The following is a 20,000-nucleotide window of genomic DNA, read 5'->3' as shown; positions in this document are numbered from 1 at the left end:
GCATATGAAGCTCGGCGCTTGAGAGGGCACTTGATTTCCTCTGCGGGAGAGTCGGAGGAAGAAAGTGAAGATGAAGAAAACCCAGAAGTCGAGATTGAAGATGACATTCAGTACCTCAGATCACTCAGTCCAGCAGATTGGAAGGTTAGTTTGGAAATTTGATGGGATTTTTTTTACAATTTCTATTCGTTTTTCTGTTTTTGTGTTAATTTTTTTTGTTGATAGCCATGTGAAATCTTTCGTCTTTTTCCTTCCAGCCTCTTCTTCCTTCCTTCTCTCTTTTCTCCTCTTCCTCCTTTTTCTCCCCTTCCTCTATCCTAATCCTAATCCTAATTTCCTTTTCCTCCTTCATCTGCTTCTTCTATTCTTCCTTCTTTTTCTCCATCTCCTCCCACTCCTCCTCTTCCTCCTCCTCCTCCTCCTCCTCCTCCTCCTTCTCCTCCTCTTCTTCCCTCTCTCTCCTCCTCCTCCTCCTCTTCTCCCTCTCCTTATCTTTCACCTCCTCCTCCTCCTCCTCCTCCACTTCCTTCTCCTCCTCCACCTCCACTTCCTTCTTCTCCCCCTCCTCCTCTTCCTTCTTCTCTTCCTCCTCCACTTCCTTCTTCTCCTCTTCCTCCTTCACTTCCTTCTTCTCCCCCTCCTCATCCACTTCCTTCTCCTCCTCCTCCTCCACTTCCCTTCTCCTCCTCCTCCTCTACTTCCTTCTCCTCCCTCCCTCCTCCTCCTCCTCCTCCTCCTCCCCTCTCCTCCTCCTCCTCCTCCTCCTCCTCCTCCTCCTCTCGCTCCTTCCCCTCTCCCTCTCCTCCTCCTCTTCCTCCTTTTCTTCCTTTTCCTCTTCTTCTTCTTCTTCTTCTTCTTCTTCTTCTTCTTCTTCTCCTTCTTTTTCTTCTACTTCTTCTTATTATTCTTATTCTTATTCTTATTCTTATTCTTATTCTTATTCTTATTCTTATTCTTATTCTTATTCTTATTCTTATTCTTATTCTTATTCTTCTTCCCCCTCTCCTCCTCCTCCTCTTCTTTTTCTTCTCTCCCCTCTCTCCTCCTCCTTGTCCTCTTCTTCTTCTCCTCCTGCTCCTTCTCTTCCTCCTCCTCCTCCTTCTTTTCCCCCTCTCATCCTCCTTCTCCTCTTCCTCTTGTTCTCTCTCCTCATCCTCCTCTTCCTCTTCCTTCTCTCCTCCTTATCATACTGCTCTTTCTCCTCCTCTTCTCTCTCCTCCTCATCTTCCTCTTCCTCTTCCTTCTCTCCTCCTCATCCTTATCATACTCCTCTTTCTCCCTCCTCCTCTCTCCTCCTCATCCTCCTTTTTTCTCCTTATATTATTATTATTATTTATTATTATTATTATTATTATTATTATTGTTATTATTATTATTATTATTGTTATTATTATTATTATTGTTTTTATTATTATTACTATTATCTCCTTCCTCATCCTTCTTCTTTTTCTCATCATCCTCCTCCACTTTCTCCTCCTCCTCCTCCTCTTTCTCCTCCTCCACTTTCTCCTCCTCCTCCTCCTCCTCCTCCTCCCTTTTCTCCTCCTTCTCTTCCTTCTCCACCTCTTTCTCCTCTTTATTTTCCACTTCCTCCTTCTCCTACTCCTTCTCCTCCTCCTCTTTCTCCTCCTCCCTTTGCCTTTTTTCTCCTCCTCTTCTTTCTCCTCCCTCTTTGCCTTTTTCTCCTCCTCCTCCCTCCTCCACCTCCACCTTCTCTTCATCTCTCCTCCTCCTCCTCCTCCTCCTCCCTCTCCTCCTCCTCCTCCCTCCTCCTCCTCCCTCCTCCTCCTCCTCCCCTCCTCCTCCTCCTCCCCTCCTCCTCCTCCTCCTCCTCCTCCTCCTCTTCCCCCCTCTTCCTCCTTCTCTTCCTCCACCTTCTCTTCCTCCACCTCCTCTTCCTCCACCTCCTCTTCCTCCACCTCCTCCTCCTCCTGCTCCTTCTCCTCCACCCCCTCCCATTTTATATTCCTCTCCCTACTTCTTTTTTGTGCCTCTTGTCTTTTTTTCTCTCTTTTTTTTAATCAGCCAATTAATTTTTATATGTATTTCAGAACCAAGACCATTATGCTGTGTTGGGTTTGAAGAGGTACCGGTATAAGGCATCTGATGATGATATAAAAAAAGCCTGTGAGTATATTATGTGTCTGCTGTGAAAGTGTTCAGAGGTACAGTATCATGGCTTGATAAAATAACAATTATTTGCTCATGTGTATTCAACCCATTGGTAGCAGGTTCATGTACTGTCTAGTTTTTGTAAATTTTATTTGCATACAGATGGTTCCACAGTTGCTCAGCTACCAAGGAGTCTATTAGTTGGCCTAGTTACGTGCCTGATTTCTCTATTCCTTGATTTTTCAGGCAGATTTTTTTTCTTATGATATTGATATTGATAATGTTGTTGTTATTGGTGTTGTGATTGTTGTAATGGTATTAGAATACCAATAACAGTAAACGAAAAAAAAAATTAAAAAATCAAGGAAAAGAGTCAGCAGGTGGGATAGGTAGGACAAATAATTGATCCAGTAAACATGGCATGCTTGTCCTATAATCTGCAAACAATAGGTAAAATGTGATTCTTTTAGAGGGTGTATGCATTCACTCTCTCCTTCCTCCTTACTTTCTTTCTCTAACCCCTTCTCTCTCCTTCCCTCTCCCTATTCCTTTCACTCTCCCTTTCCTCTCTCTCTCTCTCTCACTCCCTCACCTTAATCCTCTCTTCCTTCACCTCCCTACCCTTCTCTAATTCCTTTAGGTACCCCTCCCCCCCTTATTCTCTCTCTCTCTCTCTCTCTCTCTCTCTCTCTCTCTCTCTCTCTCTCTCTCTCTCTCTCTCTCTCTCTCTCTCTCTCTCTCTCTCTCTCTCTCTCTCTCTCTCTCTCTCTCTCTCTCTCTCTCCCCCCACCCTCCCTCTCCCTCTCTCTCCCCCCTCCCTCTCTCTCCCCTTCCCTCTCTCTCCCCCTCCCTCCCTCCCCCTCCCTCCTCCCTCCCTCTCTCTTTGTCTCTCTTCCTCTCTTTCTCCCCCTCCTCCTCTCTCCTCTCTCCTCTCTCCTTCTCTCCCTCTCTCTCTTTGTCTCCCCCCTCCCTCTCTCCTTCTCTCCCTCTCTCTCTCTTTGTCTACCCCCTCCCTTCCCCCCTTTCCCTCTCTCTCCCTCTCTCTCTTTGTCTCCCCCCCTCCCTCTCCCCTTTCCCTCTCTCTCCCTCTCTCCCCATCCCCCCTTCCCTTCTCTGTCCATCCATCTCTATATATTCATATATCCACCATCACCTGTCCACCTGTCCTTCTTTTAGCCCCTCTATCTTCTCGCCATCCCTCTCCTTCTCTCCTTGAATTTACATTTGACAATTTTCTACGGTAGACCGCATCATGGTTCTGCGCCACCACCCTGACAAGAGACGAGGCGCAGGTGAGGAAATCCGCGATGACGACGATTACTTCACATGCATCACAAAAGCCTATGAGATCCTGGGAGACCCTGTGAAAAGGCGATCCTGGGACTCAGTTGATCCTGAGTTTGATGATGATATTCCGCCAGTGACTTCAAACAATAAGGCTAATTTCTTCAAGGTTGGTGTTTATTAGGGTTATTTTAGGTATTATGGGTTGATGTTACCAATATTGTTGTTTATTGTAATTTTTATTAATTTTTATTAATTGGAATTATTTTTATTATGCTCTCTTATCTTTATTTGACAGTTTTGTTGTTATTCCTCTTCTTCTTATGTTGATATTGAGAAAAAAAAACAAGAAAACTAAAGCAAATCATTAATAGATAGGTATATAGGTATAGAGCATAGAGGTTACAAATAAAGTAGTATAAAAAAGAAAGAGAGAGAAGGAGAAAGGGTGAAAGTGAGCTCTTTAACATTCACTCAAGTATCGTTCCTCATTAATTCAAAATTGCCTGATTTTTCCTTTTTTTTTACACACCACAATTAATTTTTCTCTACAGGTGTTTGGTCCTGTGATAGAAAGAAATACTCGATGGTCTACAAGGAAGCATTGCCCACTTCTAGGAAAGCCTGATGACTCAAAAGAAAAGGTGTGTATGTCCGAAAAATCTTCTTGTTAACTTTTTTTTTTCTGCCATGTTGCAGAATATGAGATCAGTTATTTAAGTAGATTATTGTTGATGGATGCAGATTGGAAATACGAAGTTTTTTTATTGTTTTTATATATAGGTATGTTTGTTTTAGATTAATTGTTAATATTTTATAGATTATATTTTTTGTGTATGTTTCAAATACCATTGAGAATATAATGTACTTTTAAGTATGAAAAGACTCAAGTTTGAAGTTGTAGTTAGGATTTTGACGTAGTGCCATTTCTTTTGACAGGTTGACAGGTTTTACAGCTTTTGGTACGACTTTGAATCCTGGCGAGAGTTTTCATATCTAGATGAGGAAGAGAAGGAAAAAGGCCAAGAGTAAGTTGAGGATTTATTGGTTTTATCATTAGCAATGTTATCCTTATTATCATAGTTTTGTTATTTTCAGTTTTTGGTGTACAGTCTGATGTAATGATATGTTATTATATTTAGATATATCCTTTACTTATAATTAAAAAATATATATGTATATATATATATATATATATATATATATATATATATATATATATATATATATATATATATATATATATATATATATATATATATAAATATAAATATAAATATAAATATAAATATAAATATGCATATATGCATATATGCATATATGCATATATGAGTATATGAGTATATGAGTATATGAGTATATGAATATGTGAATATGTAAATATATAAATATATAAATATATAAATATATAAATATATATATATATATATATATATATATATATATATATATATATATATATATATATATATATATATATATACACATATACACACAAAACAGTAGTTAAATGGAAGGAGCTATAGGATAGAATAGGTAATATGAGATGAAAAAGTTAAAAAGTTTAGTTAAAAGTATATATACACTGTTTATTCGAGAATTCGTTCATAATGTTATGGCCTGTATTGCAGTATAGGGTTGTGAAAAGAAAAAAGGCTCTGTTGATTGTAGCATAGATTTTACTAAAAAGTGATGTTTCAGAAGATTTTTCTTTCTTTCTTTTCATTTTGTTTTTTAAGAAAGGTAGAAATGTTTTTGAATTGCAATTTTTTCCCAAGGTGCTTTAATGAACAAGGTATATATTCACACCTCTCCCTCTTTCAGCCGAGAAGAACGAAGGTGGATAGAGAAACAAAACAAAGTTGAGCGAGCGCGTCGACGCAAGGAAGAAATGGCTCGACTGAGAAGACTAGTAGACAATATATATGCCTGTGACCCCAGAATTGCAAAGTATGGGTTATTTGGATAAGTTTTTTTCTTTGTTTCCTTTTTTTGTAATGTTCATGATAACTTGTTGCTGTTTGTTGCATAAGTTTTCAATTCATTATATATAACATGTATTTCCTCCCTGGGATTAATGTATAGGACCAATGATTTCCCCTGAATTCTCTAACAGTTGTAAAGCTGTCGACTCCCTCTGGATTTTTTACAAATCATGAACCTGTTTTTTTATTACCTTATAGTCAAGAAGGCAAGCTTTTTCAGTGTGACACTGTTTAGACCTTTGTTTTTATTGATAGTTGCTAATGTTAATGAGATTACAATTTTTTTGGTTGTGTAGTAATGGCATTAAAGCTTTGTTTCTATTTTGTGATTATTTGTTGCTTTTTCTGGTTAGTTTCTTTCTTTACTCTTTCTTCTTGCCTGTTTCCCCCATTTTATATTTCCATACTTTATGCTTACATTCCTGCACCTTGTAGTATTGCAAGAGTATACATGCATTCAAAATTGATATGACTTTTTATTTTTATGCAGATTCAAGGAGGAAGAGAGAGAGAGAAGGCTGGCTGTGAAGAAAGCTCGAGCTGATGCACTGAGACAGAAGCAGGAAGAAGAAGAGAGAGTAAGTTGGTTTTTAATTCTAACTTTTTTTTTATTATCATTATTGTTGTTGTTGTTACCTCTGCCAAGGAGGTTATGTTTTTGGTAACATTGGTTAGAAAGATAACTCAAAAAGTTAAGAAGAAATTTTTATGATTTTTTTTTACTGTAGGTGTGTCTTAGCCCAACTCAAGATGCCATCAAATTCTGGTGGTGGTCTAGATATTGCACAGAATAACTCAAAAAGTTATGAACAGATTTTTTATGCAATTTTTACCAGAGATGTTTCATAGCCTAACTTAGATGCCATTAAATTTTGGTGGTGATCTGGATCATGATATGGATCCAGGAATTTTTTAAAGGGTGCATTAGTATTGCGAGATACAGAAACAGACACCATCAGTGTACTTGAGAAAGAGGTAATTTTAATGTAAATCTTCAAGTGTGAATATTTTTATTGCATCAGTAGCTGTATTGCCATGGTGGAGGTATGCCCTTTCTGAATGTTTCTAGTTATTGTTGTTGTCCATGACAATAAACAACACATACATAGATACACAAATATCTATATGTACAGATGCACACACTCATATACCCATATACACACTTAAAATACAACACAGTTACAAACACCAATACATAGAAACATAAAGACTCTTGCCAATATGTTTCTTCATATATGATCGGATTGTAGTGTACATCCGATTAAATTGCAGTTTTATATATATTTGATGTTTTTCCTTTAGATAAAACAAGAAGCAGAAGAAGCCGAAAGGAAGAAGAGGGAGGCAGAAGAAGCAGAGCAGAGAGCTAAACAGGAAATAGAGAAAAAGGAGAGAGAGACACTAAAGAAAGCCATTAAAAAAGAGCGTAAGGTAAGAGAAAGAAATTATTGCTTGTCGATTGAGGATTAATACAAATGTCTGATGAATTAGATATGGCATTTTATTGACTTTTTTGGAAGGATAGGAGTTTGAGATATTAATTATTAAGTAGGTAGGAAACAGTCTACCTGAATGCAGGTAGACTGTTGACCTCGGGTAGATATACACAGAAATCTCTCTTTACAGACTCTACGAACACTCTGTAAGGATCATAATTACTATGCAACCAAGGAAGATGACAAGGTACAGATAATGACAGATGTCGAACTGTTATGTGAGGCTCTGGAACTGAACAAAATTGAGGACCTGAACAAGGAACTTACTCGGGCAGGGAAAAACCATTCTACAGCAAGAGATGTTCTGATGAAAGAGGTTTGTGGATTCACCTATTTTTTTATTGGTCTACTTGTAAAAGATCCATTTACATGTATGTTTATTTTTACTTATGGGTGTGTTATTGTTTGTCTGTGTATATGCAGATGTGGATTTGTGTACATGCATGCCAAAGAATTTCTGGAATGTTGTTCAAATTTTAAAAGGAAAAATGTTCACACAGAACAGTTGCAATGAAGGTGTTCATTTCCATATTTGTCAATCCCCAAACACAGGTAGAAGAAATCCGTAAACAAATTAAACGCGAGCGAGAGGAGGTGGCGGCAGCAGCAGCAAAAGGGGGTGGGGGTGGTGGCAGTGATAGTTCTGCTAATAAACCTTGGAATCAGGATGACCTACAACTTCTTATCAAGGCTGTCAACCTATTTCCCGCTGGCACAACTAAGAGGTAAGTAGATTTACCTCTCTCATATATGTATGTATGGCATAGATTTTTTATATTTTATTTTTTTATTTTTTTATTTATTTTTTATTTTTTATTTTATTTATTTTTTATTCAACTTGCATTAATTTTTGTTTTCTGCTTTTACACATGAAATTACCTTACTGTCATTTTTTACAATTTTTTAAATTTCAAGGTGGGAGGTGGTATCAGAATACATCAATCAACATACATCAACAAATATCACGACAAGGAATGCCAAGGAAGTATTAGGAAAGGCGAAGGAATTACTGCACTCGGATCAACACATGCGAGAAGCCGCTAATAAACACGCATACCAGAGTCTTGAAAAATCACAGGCAAAGCCATCAATTAGTGATTCTACTGCTTCTCAGAGGTTCGATAGTAAGTATATGAGGGATTTATCATTATTGTCAGATCAGGGTTTTCTTCATGAGATGAATATTCATGTTTTATACCTTGAGTCTGTTCTTGCTCATGTAATATAGTCTGTATTGCTCTGATGAAATGATAGCTATGCACATTTGTCATGCATGTCTTTAGAAAGAAATTATCCAGTGCAAGGATACTGGAAGTACTTTATAAATATAAGTTAATACAGCCTCAGTCCCCAACCCATTCACAGTATTGCCATGAAAAATAGCATATAGCATACTTGTGATTAGAAATATATTGAGATTGTGGAAACACTGAGTAAATGATATAACTTACTAAATGATATACCCCCCCCCCCCAAAGCTCCACAAGAAATGCTGGGTATGAATACTATGGCTTGGAGTCCTGAGGAGCAGCGTTTACTAGAACAGGCTTTGAAGACCTATCCAGTGTCTACACCCGACCGTTGGGATCGTATAGCTGAATGTGTGCCAAATCGCACCAAGAAAGACTGCATGAGGCGATACAAGGTAAGGTCCCTATACTGTATCAGACAGGAAGTCAAGGGCGTAGATAGGGGAGGTCTCAAGCACCACCTGAGCCAAAATGTAGCATGAGGATGCTTCATTATGAGCTTTAATGTGGCTTTTTCCTTCAAAAACTGGATCTAGGCCAGGGTGTGTGACATGTCTGTGGCTGGCAGGCCTTCAAGAGTATTTTTCTCAGTTTTAACCCAATAGAATTTGGTGCCTTTTCTATCCAGCCTCAAAGTATGAAGTGAGATGAGAAATATCGTATTGCAGTGCAAAAGGATTTTACCCCTCCTACTGCTGGGGATGGCATGTACATACATACTGTGTCATCAAGGAGTCAATTACTATTCCTACCTCCCTCTTATTTGCACTTTTTCTTTTTTATTATTATTATTAGTAGTAGTATTGTATATATAATAATCATAAGTATCAATATTCATTAGTAGAAAAAATCCAAAACCTCAAGGAAAGAGTAAATTAAGTGAGGTCATTGGTGGCCAAGCATCATCTATTTGAAAATAATTTATAAATCAAACTACAGTGGACATTATATGTTCCCAGCAGCATTAGGTTACTATGGCATAAGTCTGTGCTGTTCTCCTTTTCTGTCAGCTTGTTTAGGTTTATGATAACAAAATTCTTAGGACAGAACACCCAAAAAACATGAAATGCGTTAGAATCCTCTTCTGTGGAAATGTTATAGAATTGAGTTTTGAATCTATGTAGTTAGGAAAGCAAATTATGTAATCTAATCTTGTACATTCAAATTACCTCATTACTGAATGCTATTCATCTTTATTTATTTATTCATTAATTTTTAAACATTACACTGTACATTTTTCCCCAGGAACTGGTAGAGATGGTGAAAGCCAAGAAAGCGGCTCAGGCTGCAGCTGCCAAGAAGTAATTAAAAAAAGAAGCAAATAATGAGCAAGAGAGATCTTTAAGCTGCCATGTAGAAGATATTTACATTCACATTGTTTCTCCATAAGGAAAAAAATACTTGGTGGATCATTTTAACTTGTGTAACCCTGAAATATTAAATACATATAACTGAAGGAAATGGAGTTTTGGAATATCCAGTATTTAGCAAGATGATGTATACTCTATTTTGAACCAAAAGATTAAGTATTCTGGTATGTATCAGGAGTAAGTTGAGCATTGGAGTGTCATTGAATAGTGATTTAACAAATTTTGGTGGATAAATTAATATTGAATTGACATAAACGTGTTTTCAAGATATAGCAAATAAATTATTTCCAAATCAATATTGTTTTGAATAGATTATTCCACTAAAAAAGGTAGATAAAACATGGACTAATAGATTATGCTGAATACACTATATTTACAATATAAAAAAGGAAAATATCCTCGATGAGACAGGCCCAAGGCTGAAGATGTGGAAAGAAAAAATAATGTTTGCACCAGGAAGGAGTATTGGAATAATATTGCTTCTAGATATTGCTAATGTTTCCCTCCAACCAATGTGCGTTATTGTTGGTGGTGGAGGGGAGGCATAGGAGACGGAGACAGGACTAATGTAGGGCATCACCCCCAACTGTGAACCTCAACCCCTGCCTCAACTAATTTTGCATGGTCTTTTCTTTTCCCTCTTGTCTTCAATCCCTTCTTTCCCCTTCCTAATGTGTGAGAGACATGCTGAAAGGTTGAAGGACTGGCTTTGTGTCAGTCCTGAACGGCCTCCTGGAACCGTTCGTTAGTCTCATAGCCCTGACCCCTTATGGGGACCCTAAGGGGTAGATTGTTTCTCTTCCCCTCAGCCCCATATTTTTCAAGCTCACCATGGCCAATAATGAAGATTTTGTACCCCTATTAGGGGCATTAAGGCTTACCCTTTATGAACTAGCTTATTTAAATTTGAGTTCTCTTTTTTCCCGACCCCTGCCCTTCCTTTGATCATGAATTCATCCACTGCTACTACTACCCCCTCATTGATGTTTGCTGTCAACTCTATCCATTCCTAATCACCCACCCAGGTAATTACTCAGTGAAGTTTGAATCTGAGGACTGCTCCCTCAGACTCGAACTTGTAAGTCCCTATAAAATGCGTTATGAAAGCCACCACAATTGGTTTGCTGTCAACAATATCCATTCCGAATCCCCATCCAGGTCATTATACACCCGTTCCTCTCTCCCACTATCTTACAATCCGTATCCCGGAGAGATCGATATGGTCTGACAGGGCAGGATTCTCCACCAAGATAAACTTCATTGGGGAGGTTATGTATACGGAAAGTATGCTTGGCAGTGACTTTCGTTGGCCTTTGGCATAAGTAGTGTAGCACTTTACCGATACTGCATTAAGGTCAGCGAGGTCGGCAAGTAGGTCGTTTTCACAGTCTAGCCAATCCTTGACAGAACAATCAGCTGGGGAGATAGAAACAGTTCTAGTAAGGAGTGAGATCAGTCAGAATTGGTAATTCATGAGCTTCGGACTCGGATGTAACTGTGGCAAGGCATAAGAATACTGAAAATGTTTGTAGAGATGGAAGTAATTGTGGGCGATTACGGGAGGAAGAAGGAGTGTGCTGGGTAGGTAAAACTACAGAGAGATGGGCAAAAAGGATGAAGAATAGTAAGGGAGCAGGAGGATGAAAATAAAGAGGACTGGATGATGAGAAGATGAAATGGAGGATGTTGGGAGAGAGGAAGGAATGCTTTGTGAAGACTGGGTTATGACCTGAGTAGGTGCTATGGAATGGATTGAGCTGACAGCTGATATCGAGAAGGGGGAAGTAGCAGCAGTGTTCGGCGTCGTGATCAAAGGAGAGCCAGGGTTCTGAAAACCGGAAAAGTTAACATCGATACAGGGGCAAGCCTAAATGCCCCTAATAAGGGTATAAATTTATCATTGGCTATGGCAAGCCAGGTGTAAGTGGGGAAGACAAATGATTCACTCCTCAGGGTCCCCATGAGGGGTAAGGGTTTGACAACTATTTAAAAGGAAAAAAGGCAGTTGCAAATAAATAAGTCTAGCTGTGAACTAACCTGAAGTAGAAGATATATGTAACATATTAATAGGAACGAAGATTAATGTATCGTTACGTTTATTTTTAGAATGAGCCGTTAATCAGAAAAATGCACATGTAGTGTATGTTTTTGTTATTCATTTCAATAGCCTCTAAAAAAAAAATAGGTCTTGAGAACCACTCACAGGCTACTTAAGGGGTCAGAGAGGGAGGAGAAGGAGAAGAGAGAGGAAGAGGGAGACCGAGAGGAAGGTAAGCAGTTAAAGGAAGAGAAGCTACAAGGAAGAATAACAAGGTGGTGATAAAATAGGGGGTGAAGATAAAAATATGTGGGAAGATAGAAAGATGCCGTTGCAGAAAAACAGTGAAGGAAAATAAGACATGTCTCAGCAGATTCAGCAATATTCATATCTATAGACAGATTAAAAATTAAAAATGCGGTATGGCAAGAATTCTTTTAAGACAAATTAACGCAGACAGTAGTGTAGATGAATAAATTTAAGGTAAAAATAACAGCATTTTCCCTTCACGTAATATTTATACTTTCAAATATATAAATACTACAGTATGTAAATAAACTGAGGTGCAATATTGTTTATCTGTTTTAAGAATAGCAACTACGTTGATATAGATAAGTCACTTCATTTCACTTGAGGTTTACAAAAGCCAGATTTAAGATATTACTTTGTGACGGCATTTAATTGGATTGATGTCAAAACACTGAGAACACTTATTCATATTTATTAAATCATAAATGATACAAGATAAATGCAAACCAACAAAAAATTCCAGAGCCGTATGAGTGGTACTTTATTGCACATAACTAATACCAAGAGAGAGAAAAAAAAATCAGATTTCGTAAATAACAATCAACGTACTTTTCAACAGATGGACTTGAGCTCCATACAGATGTTTATGCAGGAGACGATGGACGTTTTGACTGATAGTGGACTTCCAATGGTTTATAAGCATCCCCAAATATCTTCAATTTGTGGGATATTAGCTAATTTCTAAAGCAAAAAGGACATCCCTCACAGCAAACAAAAATACATGTAGGCCTACTATATGTATATATATATATATATATATATATATATATATATATATATATATATATATATATATATATACATATATATATATATACATATATATATATATATATATATATATATATATATATATATATATATATATATATATATATATATATACATTTTTTTTTTTCAGATTCAACAATAAGTGAAGATATAAACCCAAAGACAGAATAGAGTCAAGTCCTCACTCACCAGCGGAGATTTCAGAATGCACTGATTCGTTTCTCTAGGATGGTGGCGTAGTCTATGGTACTTGCAAGACAGGTAGCACTACTCCATGAACATTCTAATTGGCAACTGCTGAGCTCTTTCAGAAGTTTGTGAACTTTTTTGCTCACCAGTCTTCTGACAGAAGACTGGCGAGTTCAGCTTTTTCGGGGAGTGATAGGTAGGACAAAAGTCATGGTCTTCAACCTCTCAGCAAGGTTCTTGAGGTATTGTTCCTTGACCCTTTTTAGTGTCTGAGTCTTGTGCATCATGCATTTGTGGCCTTATCTTAGCATGACGTCAATGAGCCCCTGAGTTGCACCAAGAGTTTTGCGCTTCAAGTAGTCCCACGGACTTACAGGGTGCACCAGGTTATCGAGTGCTGCTAATTGGTCGGAGATAACCGCGACAAATCTTTGGGCATATTCCTCCATCATTCTGTCAAAGTGAAACACCCAGAGGTGGACACTAGAGAGACAAGGGGGGGGGGGGGTGAAGTAAACCCGATGGTTAGCGATTTGTGATAACAAAGATGTAGTCGATCTCCTTGGCCACGGTACATGTATCACAATACCATCAGGCGCAATGCCACGGGGTGTGTGGGGGGGTGCGACACTCCCCCCCCCAAAGGTCACAAATCGTCATTTCACTCGGCAGAATGGAAAAAAAATACAGTTTACTCGGCAAACTTGGTGGTCGGCATAATTTAAGAAATCAATGATCATGGTTTGTAACTCTCGAAGTTTTCATTTTCATTTCAATTTGATCCATTTCGAAACAAGATATTAAAAAGTAAGAAGTGTGGATTTGATTTTTAAAATGTTACTCGGTAACCTTGCTCCCGACACCCCCCCCCCCAAAAAAAAAAATAAATAAATAAAAAAATAAAAAGTCTTCTAGCGCCGCCCCTGAATACCATGTCCAGTGATGCAGGTTGGAGTGCTGTACTAGGAGCCAGAAATCCTCAATCAACCTAGCGAGGTCCATAATTCAATTCTCAGCAATTCTCACTGCTGAAATCAGCTCCCGAGCCTTAGGGACTGACAGACATCTCGCAGCCAGCTTGATCACAACTGGATACCGCATTGAAGTTACACAGGACAATGTGAATGTCTCATCAGGGATAATTGTCTACCACAGATGCGAGTTTGGCGTAAAACACTTTTTCACGTCGAGTTTGCAAACATTGGTAGTAGCATGTAAAGTAATAAAGACCTGAAACTATGAGTATGCTTCAGTCTCAAAATCATTATATGCTCATCAGCTGACGTAACCTCCCCTACCAAAGTCTGGAATCGGCTGGAGATCGCTTTCATGGTTTTCCATCGACTTTTTGATGTGAAAAGATGAATATCAAACTTCTTTTCAATTTTTTTGTATGTCTGCAAAACTCTGATGACATCATGTTTTATAGCGACTATATGTATAACACAATGTATCAAAGTTTTAGAGGTTTTGGGATACTATAAAACTATAGTCAAATGAAGGGGGCTGTTCCCCCCGCAACCCCCCTCCCCCCTAAGAGGTTTTGACCCACACCCTCCACCCTTGACAACAATAAGAATCCACCACGTATGTACCTCAGGAGAGAGCATCCCACAGGCTCGGCATCGGGCACTCTTTCCTGCCGTGAGTACATGGAGGACAGAACTGGAATTCTACGGATATTCATCTGCTCAATGGAAACAAAAGACGACCGAAGGATGGTGACATTACTACGGATTTTTATTCCGTAGACTGTATTTTTGCTACTCTTTATGTCTACAGATGGTACCGTATGAAGCAAATAAAAATATTTAAAGCAAAACTAAAATATTTTTCCATGGTCAAATAAATTAAACATAAAAATTGCTGAAGGCACCCTGGTATGAACTGATTTGATGTGGCAGACCGAACGTCATCACGGCGGAAATTTCACCGATGTCACTTCAACTGGGTCTTCCAGCTGGGCATCACCCAAGGTAGATCCATATTCCTATAGATTGACTATACACCTTCAGCCCTGCAACACACTATGCATAGTCGCATACTAAAAGAAAAAAAAAAAAAGTTTACAGGCTAATTGTCACATTTTCTTAAACATCTAATACATTTTCTATAAAGAGGTATGGGCGCATTATGTTATTAAATGTCACATTATTGGCTAAATAATGTATCTATTGTATATTGTTTTATGCTATGCAGTGATCAAGAAAGTAACACAAGGAATCCTATAATCATCAGAATCTGACTCCACGCACTGTAATTGTAATCTAATATTCATCCGTTTATGATAGTGTGTGATCCAATTTTATTAAATCCATTTTCTTTGTCATCAAATGTTTAGAAAATGGCAAAAATGCTGCTACGGAAAAACGGCCAACCCTGACGGTAACCATGTATCCACATATTTATTTGATTATCTATCTATTTATCGGTAAATGATTGCTAGACGAGAACGCTAAGCGTTGCACCACACAGCACACACAGGGTTATCAGATTACCAAAGTTCGTCTGCTATAAGGAGCACCGCCAAAATTTTGTAACGGAGACGGCAAACACTGACGTCACGTTTCCTCAGCTGCGGTAATTCATGGAAACATTTATTTCGGTCTCGAGAAAAGAAGAAGAAAAGAAAGCAAGGAAATATAAAACAAAGATTCTGTTTGAATACTGTGCCACTTTCATAAAATAATAGGAAACGGGGCAGAAGCAAGAAGTGCCCGTCAGATCCCTGTGCGAATAAGCCGTTTCGAAGCCTACTCTAAATACTAGTTCGAACTAATGAAAAAAAAAAAATTATATTTTTTATGTTTTATTATCTTCGTACATTTAGAGAAAAAAGTTGGCCGTCTTTTTCCGACATATATTTCGAGATTCAGAAGTTGGCACGGATTTCTTATTTCCTATTTTTCTTGACCGAAAAAACGAAAATGGAAAGATCCACTGGTCTAGACAAGTATCACTAAATATTAATCCAGGGAAAATGGCGGTAATTAACGCCATGGAAATCTGGCAGCTCATCTGGCGTTCTGTAATTCTCACATCAACGCTTCCTATGACCACTCAACTTTCCCTACCCTGTTTCTGGATATAAAGACAACCGGTTTGCCTGCTTGATTGATTTCTTAGATGAAAATGGTTGAATTTTAATATGCGTGTATTCATTTATCTTTATTATTTATCTATCCATCTGTCTTCTTTCACTTATATCATTTTGTTCATCTCACAACATGTTATGGACAAAGAAAAAATAAACTCCGCGTGCTTCCTTTACGAGTTGGAGGATCGGAAGGTGGGAGAAATGGCGACGCGACCGCAGTTGGATCACATCTGCTGGTCGGGTCTGGCAGAAATAAAATACACAAAGTGGACTCATTTCGCAACCAATGTGACGAGACCTTGTTAGACCTTGGTTCTTGCTGCCTTTCTACGGGGCTTCAGGACACCGGGGTACTCTGTGGGTGTGTCTCTACGCCTCAGGAGATCATGGCCCAGTTTTGTTATCGTTTCCGTCGAGGGTTGCTCCCTTCCGCTCTCGCCCGTATGTCAACGAGCCAATTTCCATGAATGCGAACGTGGTGCCGACCAAAGTTCCTCTGTATTATGGAAAGCACGTAGGTAAATGGGTGGGTTTTGTACTATTTCTGGTCCTTGACTGCCTATGAATCAGTGGATAATATGCTCCTCTATAAGGATCTCATCAGCCCGGGTTCTCATGATACTATTTCTGGTCCTTGACTGCCCATGAATCAGTCGATAATATGCTCCTCTATAAGGATCTCATCAGCCCGGGTTCTCATGATAATGATGATATTTGTACATATTTGTCACCGTGCTAGGGTCGAGGGATACGCCTGAAAAGTGGACAAAACTTTAGAGATGAATGGTTTCTGCGATGGTCCTCTCTCCTGCTTTGGGTCGAACAGTAGTTTGTCACCTTTATTTGTTCTTTGCCGAACTTCTATTATGTTTGTGGACAGTGAAGATTTGGTCTAAATTCGGCAAGGAAATTTGTTAGATATGCATTAATAAATTCTTTTAAAACGTTTTGAAGTGAGCGGAAGCGCGAGGGAGTGTCATGAAAACAGGGCCCTGGGCTTGGTCCGAAAAACAGGATCTTGGGCTGAAGATGCGGGCTGTGCACTTGACCCTCTGAACACGTGGGAATATTCACATGGCGTCCTCGTATTCACTGGGAAATATGTCAGCGATCTTCGAATTCTGAGGAAGTATGTTTCCAAAAAAGTACCGATTAGTCACAGAAAAGCGAGGTCATCCCGGTACTGTAAGCGAAGATGGAACAGGAAATCCCGCCAGTGTGTATTCAATTATCTTCATTATTTATCTATCCATCTGTTTTTTTTTTTTTTTTTTCATTTATATATTTTTGTTCATCTCACAACTACATTTAATAGACAAAGAAAAAATAAATCCCAAGAGACTAAGCGCGAACCCGTTGTATAAGTCAGAGAAAAGAAAGTATCGAAGACATGACGTCTAGAAGCCAAGGCAAAGATTATAGTATATAAACTTTGGCCAAGGTTCTAATAAGGGTCAATCAGTAATTCCCCGCAAAGACCTCTTTAGCCTGTTCTAACTGCAGTAATGGTGCTCGCGTCTTGGGGTTACACGTTGGGGCCATCTTCACCCGTTGCTATTTGGTCGTTGCAGCTCTGTCTCCTTTCCATCCATCAGCCTAATCCATCGGCCAGGGATTTGGTCGTTCCAGTAGAGCCAGATCCTCGCGGGTTCCATACCTTTTGAACCTTTTATCGGTACGTGTTCTTGTTACAAATAACCTTAATACCAGCCTTGAAACCCACGAAGCTTTATTATTACCGTTCTGAGAGATGAAAGTTGATATAAGGTATTATTAGCTTTTCTCTCCCAGAAAGGATAACAAACTTATGAACTAATCAAAGTAACAGGAACAACGAATGGAAGGGCAAGAAAACACACTTCGTTGTTCCTGTTGCAATCTGTTCAACATGAATTCCACACTAATCAATGTGTTCTGCAGATGCATATAATACACAGAGGATATGAGAAGATTTTCGTTCAGATTTCTGCTTATAAATCGGTCTGCAATCCGAGGCACTTTTGAGAGATCTGTGCTTCTAAGTGCTCAGAGCGTCGGTAAAAACAGGATTTAAAACTGACATAGACATCCGGAGCGAATAGTGTTTGTGACCCAGATCTTGGGGTTGTAGGAAGATAATGGTTAAATTCTTGTACTAATTATTATTATTGTCATTGCTATTAGTACTACTGTTATCATCGTTATCATTGTTGTTATAATCATTGTTATTAGTATCACTAATCATCATCATTATCATTATCATCATCATCATCATCATCATCATCATCATCATCACCACCATTATTATTATTATTATTGTTGTTGTTATTATTATGTTCATTATTATTATTATTGTTGTTGTTAATATTATTGTCATCATTATTATTATTATCGTTATTACTATAGTAGCACTGCTACTACTACTACTACTACTACTATTGTTGTTGTTATTGTTATTATTATTATCATTATTATTATTATCATTATTATTATTACCATTGTCATTATCATTATTGCCATCTGTTGTTATCGTTATTATTATTATATTATTATTATTATTATTATGATAATGATGATGATGATCATATGGCGTATTTTGCCATTCAGATTTTGTAATATATATATATATATATATATATATATATACACACACACACACACACACACACACACACAGACACACACACACACACACATACACACACACACACACACACACACACACACACACACACACACACACACACATATATATATATATATATATATATATATATATATATATATATATATATATATATATATTCACTAATGCCACCCCTTTTTGCCTCTGTGTGTGTGTATGTGTGTGCATAAATAGGTACTGAAGTTGTTGGCATTCCATTCGGATAACTGCATTCATCATAACACCGCTACCTGCTGTTTGAACGGATGCATAACTTGCAAAACTTTCCTTATATGGAAGCTCGGATAATGTTGGTAGGCTTCCGGAGTCTGAAAGGAAACATGTATTTCGTTTACATTTTTTACTATTTCTCATATTATAAAACATTTTTGTACATAGACATTGCCATCTGTTTATCTACCGAATAAACTTTTTTTTTGCAGAATAGTGTGTATATATATATATATATATATATATATATATATATATATATATATATATATATATATATATATATATATATATGTATATATGTGTGTGTGTGTGTGTGACAATAATGAACCATGATTCCTTTTTACGCCAGCCTCACTTATGAACGAATAGATAGATAAATCGAAATGTCGGAAAATGACGACATGGCGAAAACAACGTCACCAGACAGCGTGCCTTCTCCACACAGCAAGTCCACATTCCAGAACCACTGATAACCACTATAATAATTCAAAATTACTACTGATTGATAAAGCAAGGAAATGGTGCAAAGAGTTAGAGGCCGTATCATATATTGCCCCTGACGCTACTCCACTGATAGCGTGTGTATAGATATTTGTTTTTTGTCTATTTATTTGTTATTTTTATCTTATAGTTTAATTTAGTCTTTTATTTACCACCTTGGCTAAATGCACAGGCGTGAGAAAGCTGTGGTAAATTTATACATGGTCATACCATCGTATGATAGTATTACATTGGAAATTAAAGCTGTTGCATTATTACGATCTGTACTATGTAATTTAACAGAAAGGAATACTTTCACAGTCCTTTATCTACTCATCTGCCAAGCCGGCGTTCATCTTGGGTGTGGGAAGGCATTGTTACATTTGTTATGTGGTAACGTGAAACTACATTCCAAATATAAGATACAACATAAGTATATCTGATAAAACATCAGATGATATGAAATTGTTGCATAGTTCTCTGTTCCTCATGCTAGGTAATCTAAAAGGCTGTAGCACGTGACATTGAGATATCATGAACAATTGTTCGCTTATACTCTTCATTGCAAAGCTTACACATCTTTTCTTAGACATTACAAACTGTGCTGACTTGCTAATACAATCTATATCCATTCTGTTCCTGTTTTATATAAAACATAGATGAATACATCTTGCGTACACCGGCCATAGAGCTTTAAGCTACAGCTTCCAGGCCGTGGAGAATTAACCAACCCTTTTTGAT

At 37.9% G+C, this 20,000-nt stretch overlaps 1 protein-coding gene and 1 long non-coding RNA gene across 2 annotated transcripts in view; one reads left to right on the top strand and one right to left on the bottom strand.

The window, feature by feature from the left end:
* LOC113823200 (dnaJ homolog subfamily C member 2) overlaps nt 1-9,588 on the top strand; it is a 10,964-nt gene extending 1,376 nt beyond the window's left edge. Inside the window, exons 2-14 of the mRNA XM_027375821.2 lie at nt 1-144; nt 2,052-2,127; nt 3,357-3,565; nt 3,951-4,040; nt 4,336-4,424; nt 5,221-5,346; nt 5,872-5,959; nt 6,684-6,812; nt 7,008-7,193; nt 7,430-7,602; nt 7,793-8,001; nt 8,356-8,522; nt 9,373-9,588. The exon at nt 1-144 is cut by the window's left edge and continues 44 nt beyond it. Coding sequence (XP_027231622.1) covers nt 1-144; nt 2,052-2,127; nt 3,357-3,565; nt 3,951-4,040; nt 4,336-4,424; nt 5,221-5,346; nt 5,872-5,959; nt 6,684-6,812; nt 7,008-7,193; nt 7,430-7,602; nt 7,793-8,001; nt 8,356-8,522; nt 9,373-9,432 — 1,746 coding nt within the window. The 3' untranslated portion in view covers nt 9,433-9,588. The remainder of the gene's footprint in view (nt 145-2,051; nt 2,128-3,356; nt 3,566-3,950; nt 4,041-4,335; nt 4,425-5,220; nt 5,347-5,871; nt 5,960-6,683; nt 6,813-7,007; nt 7,194-7,429; nt 7,603-7,792; nt 8,002-8,355; nt 8,523-9,372) is intronic.
* LOC113823201 (uncharacterized) lies at nt 9,011-13,088 on the bottom strand. Its single transcript, XR_003477371.2, has 2 exons — nt 12,805-13,088; nt 9,011-10,913 (listed from the first exon to the last, which is right to left on the bottom strand). It is a non-coding gene; the product is annotated as an uncharacterized lncRNA (long non-coding RNA).
* Between the last annotated feature and the right edge of the window lie 6,912 nt (nt 13,089-20,000).

This window comes from Penaeus vannamei, chromosome 39 (genome assembly GCF_042767895.1).
Source record: "Penaeus vannamei isolate JL-2024 chromosome 39, ASM4276789v1, whole genome shotgun sequence".
NCBI lineage: Eukaryota > Metazoa > Arthropoda > Malacostraca > Decapoda > Penaeidae > Penaeus > Penaeus vannamei.
The sequence above is the reverse complement of the archived record's forward strand: the minus strand, read 5'-3'. Positions and strand labels throughout refer to the sequence as shown.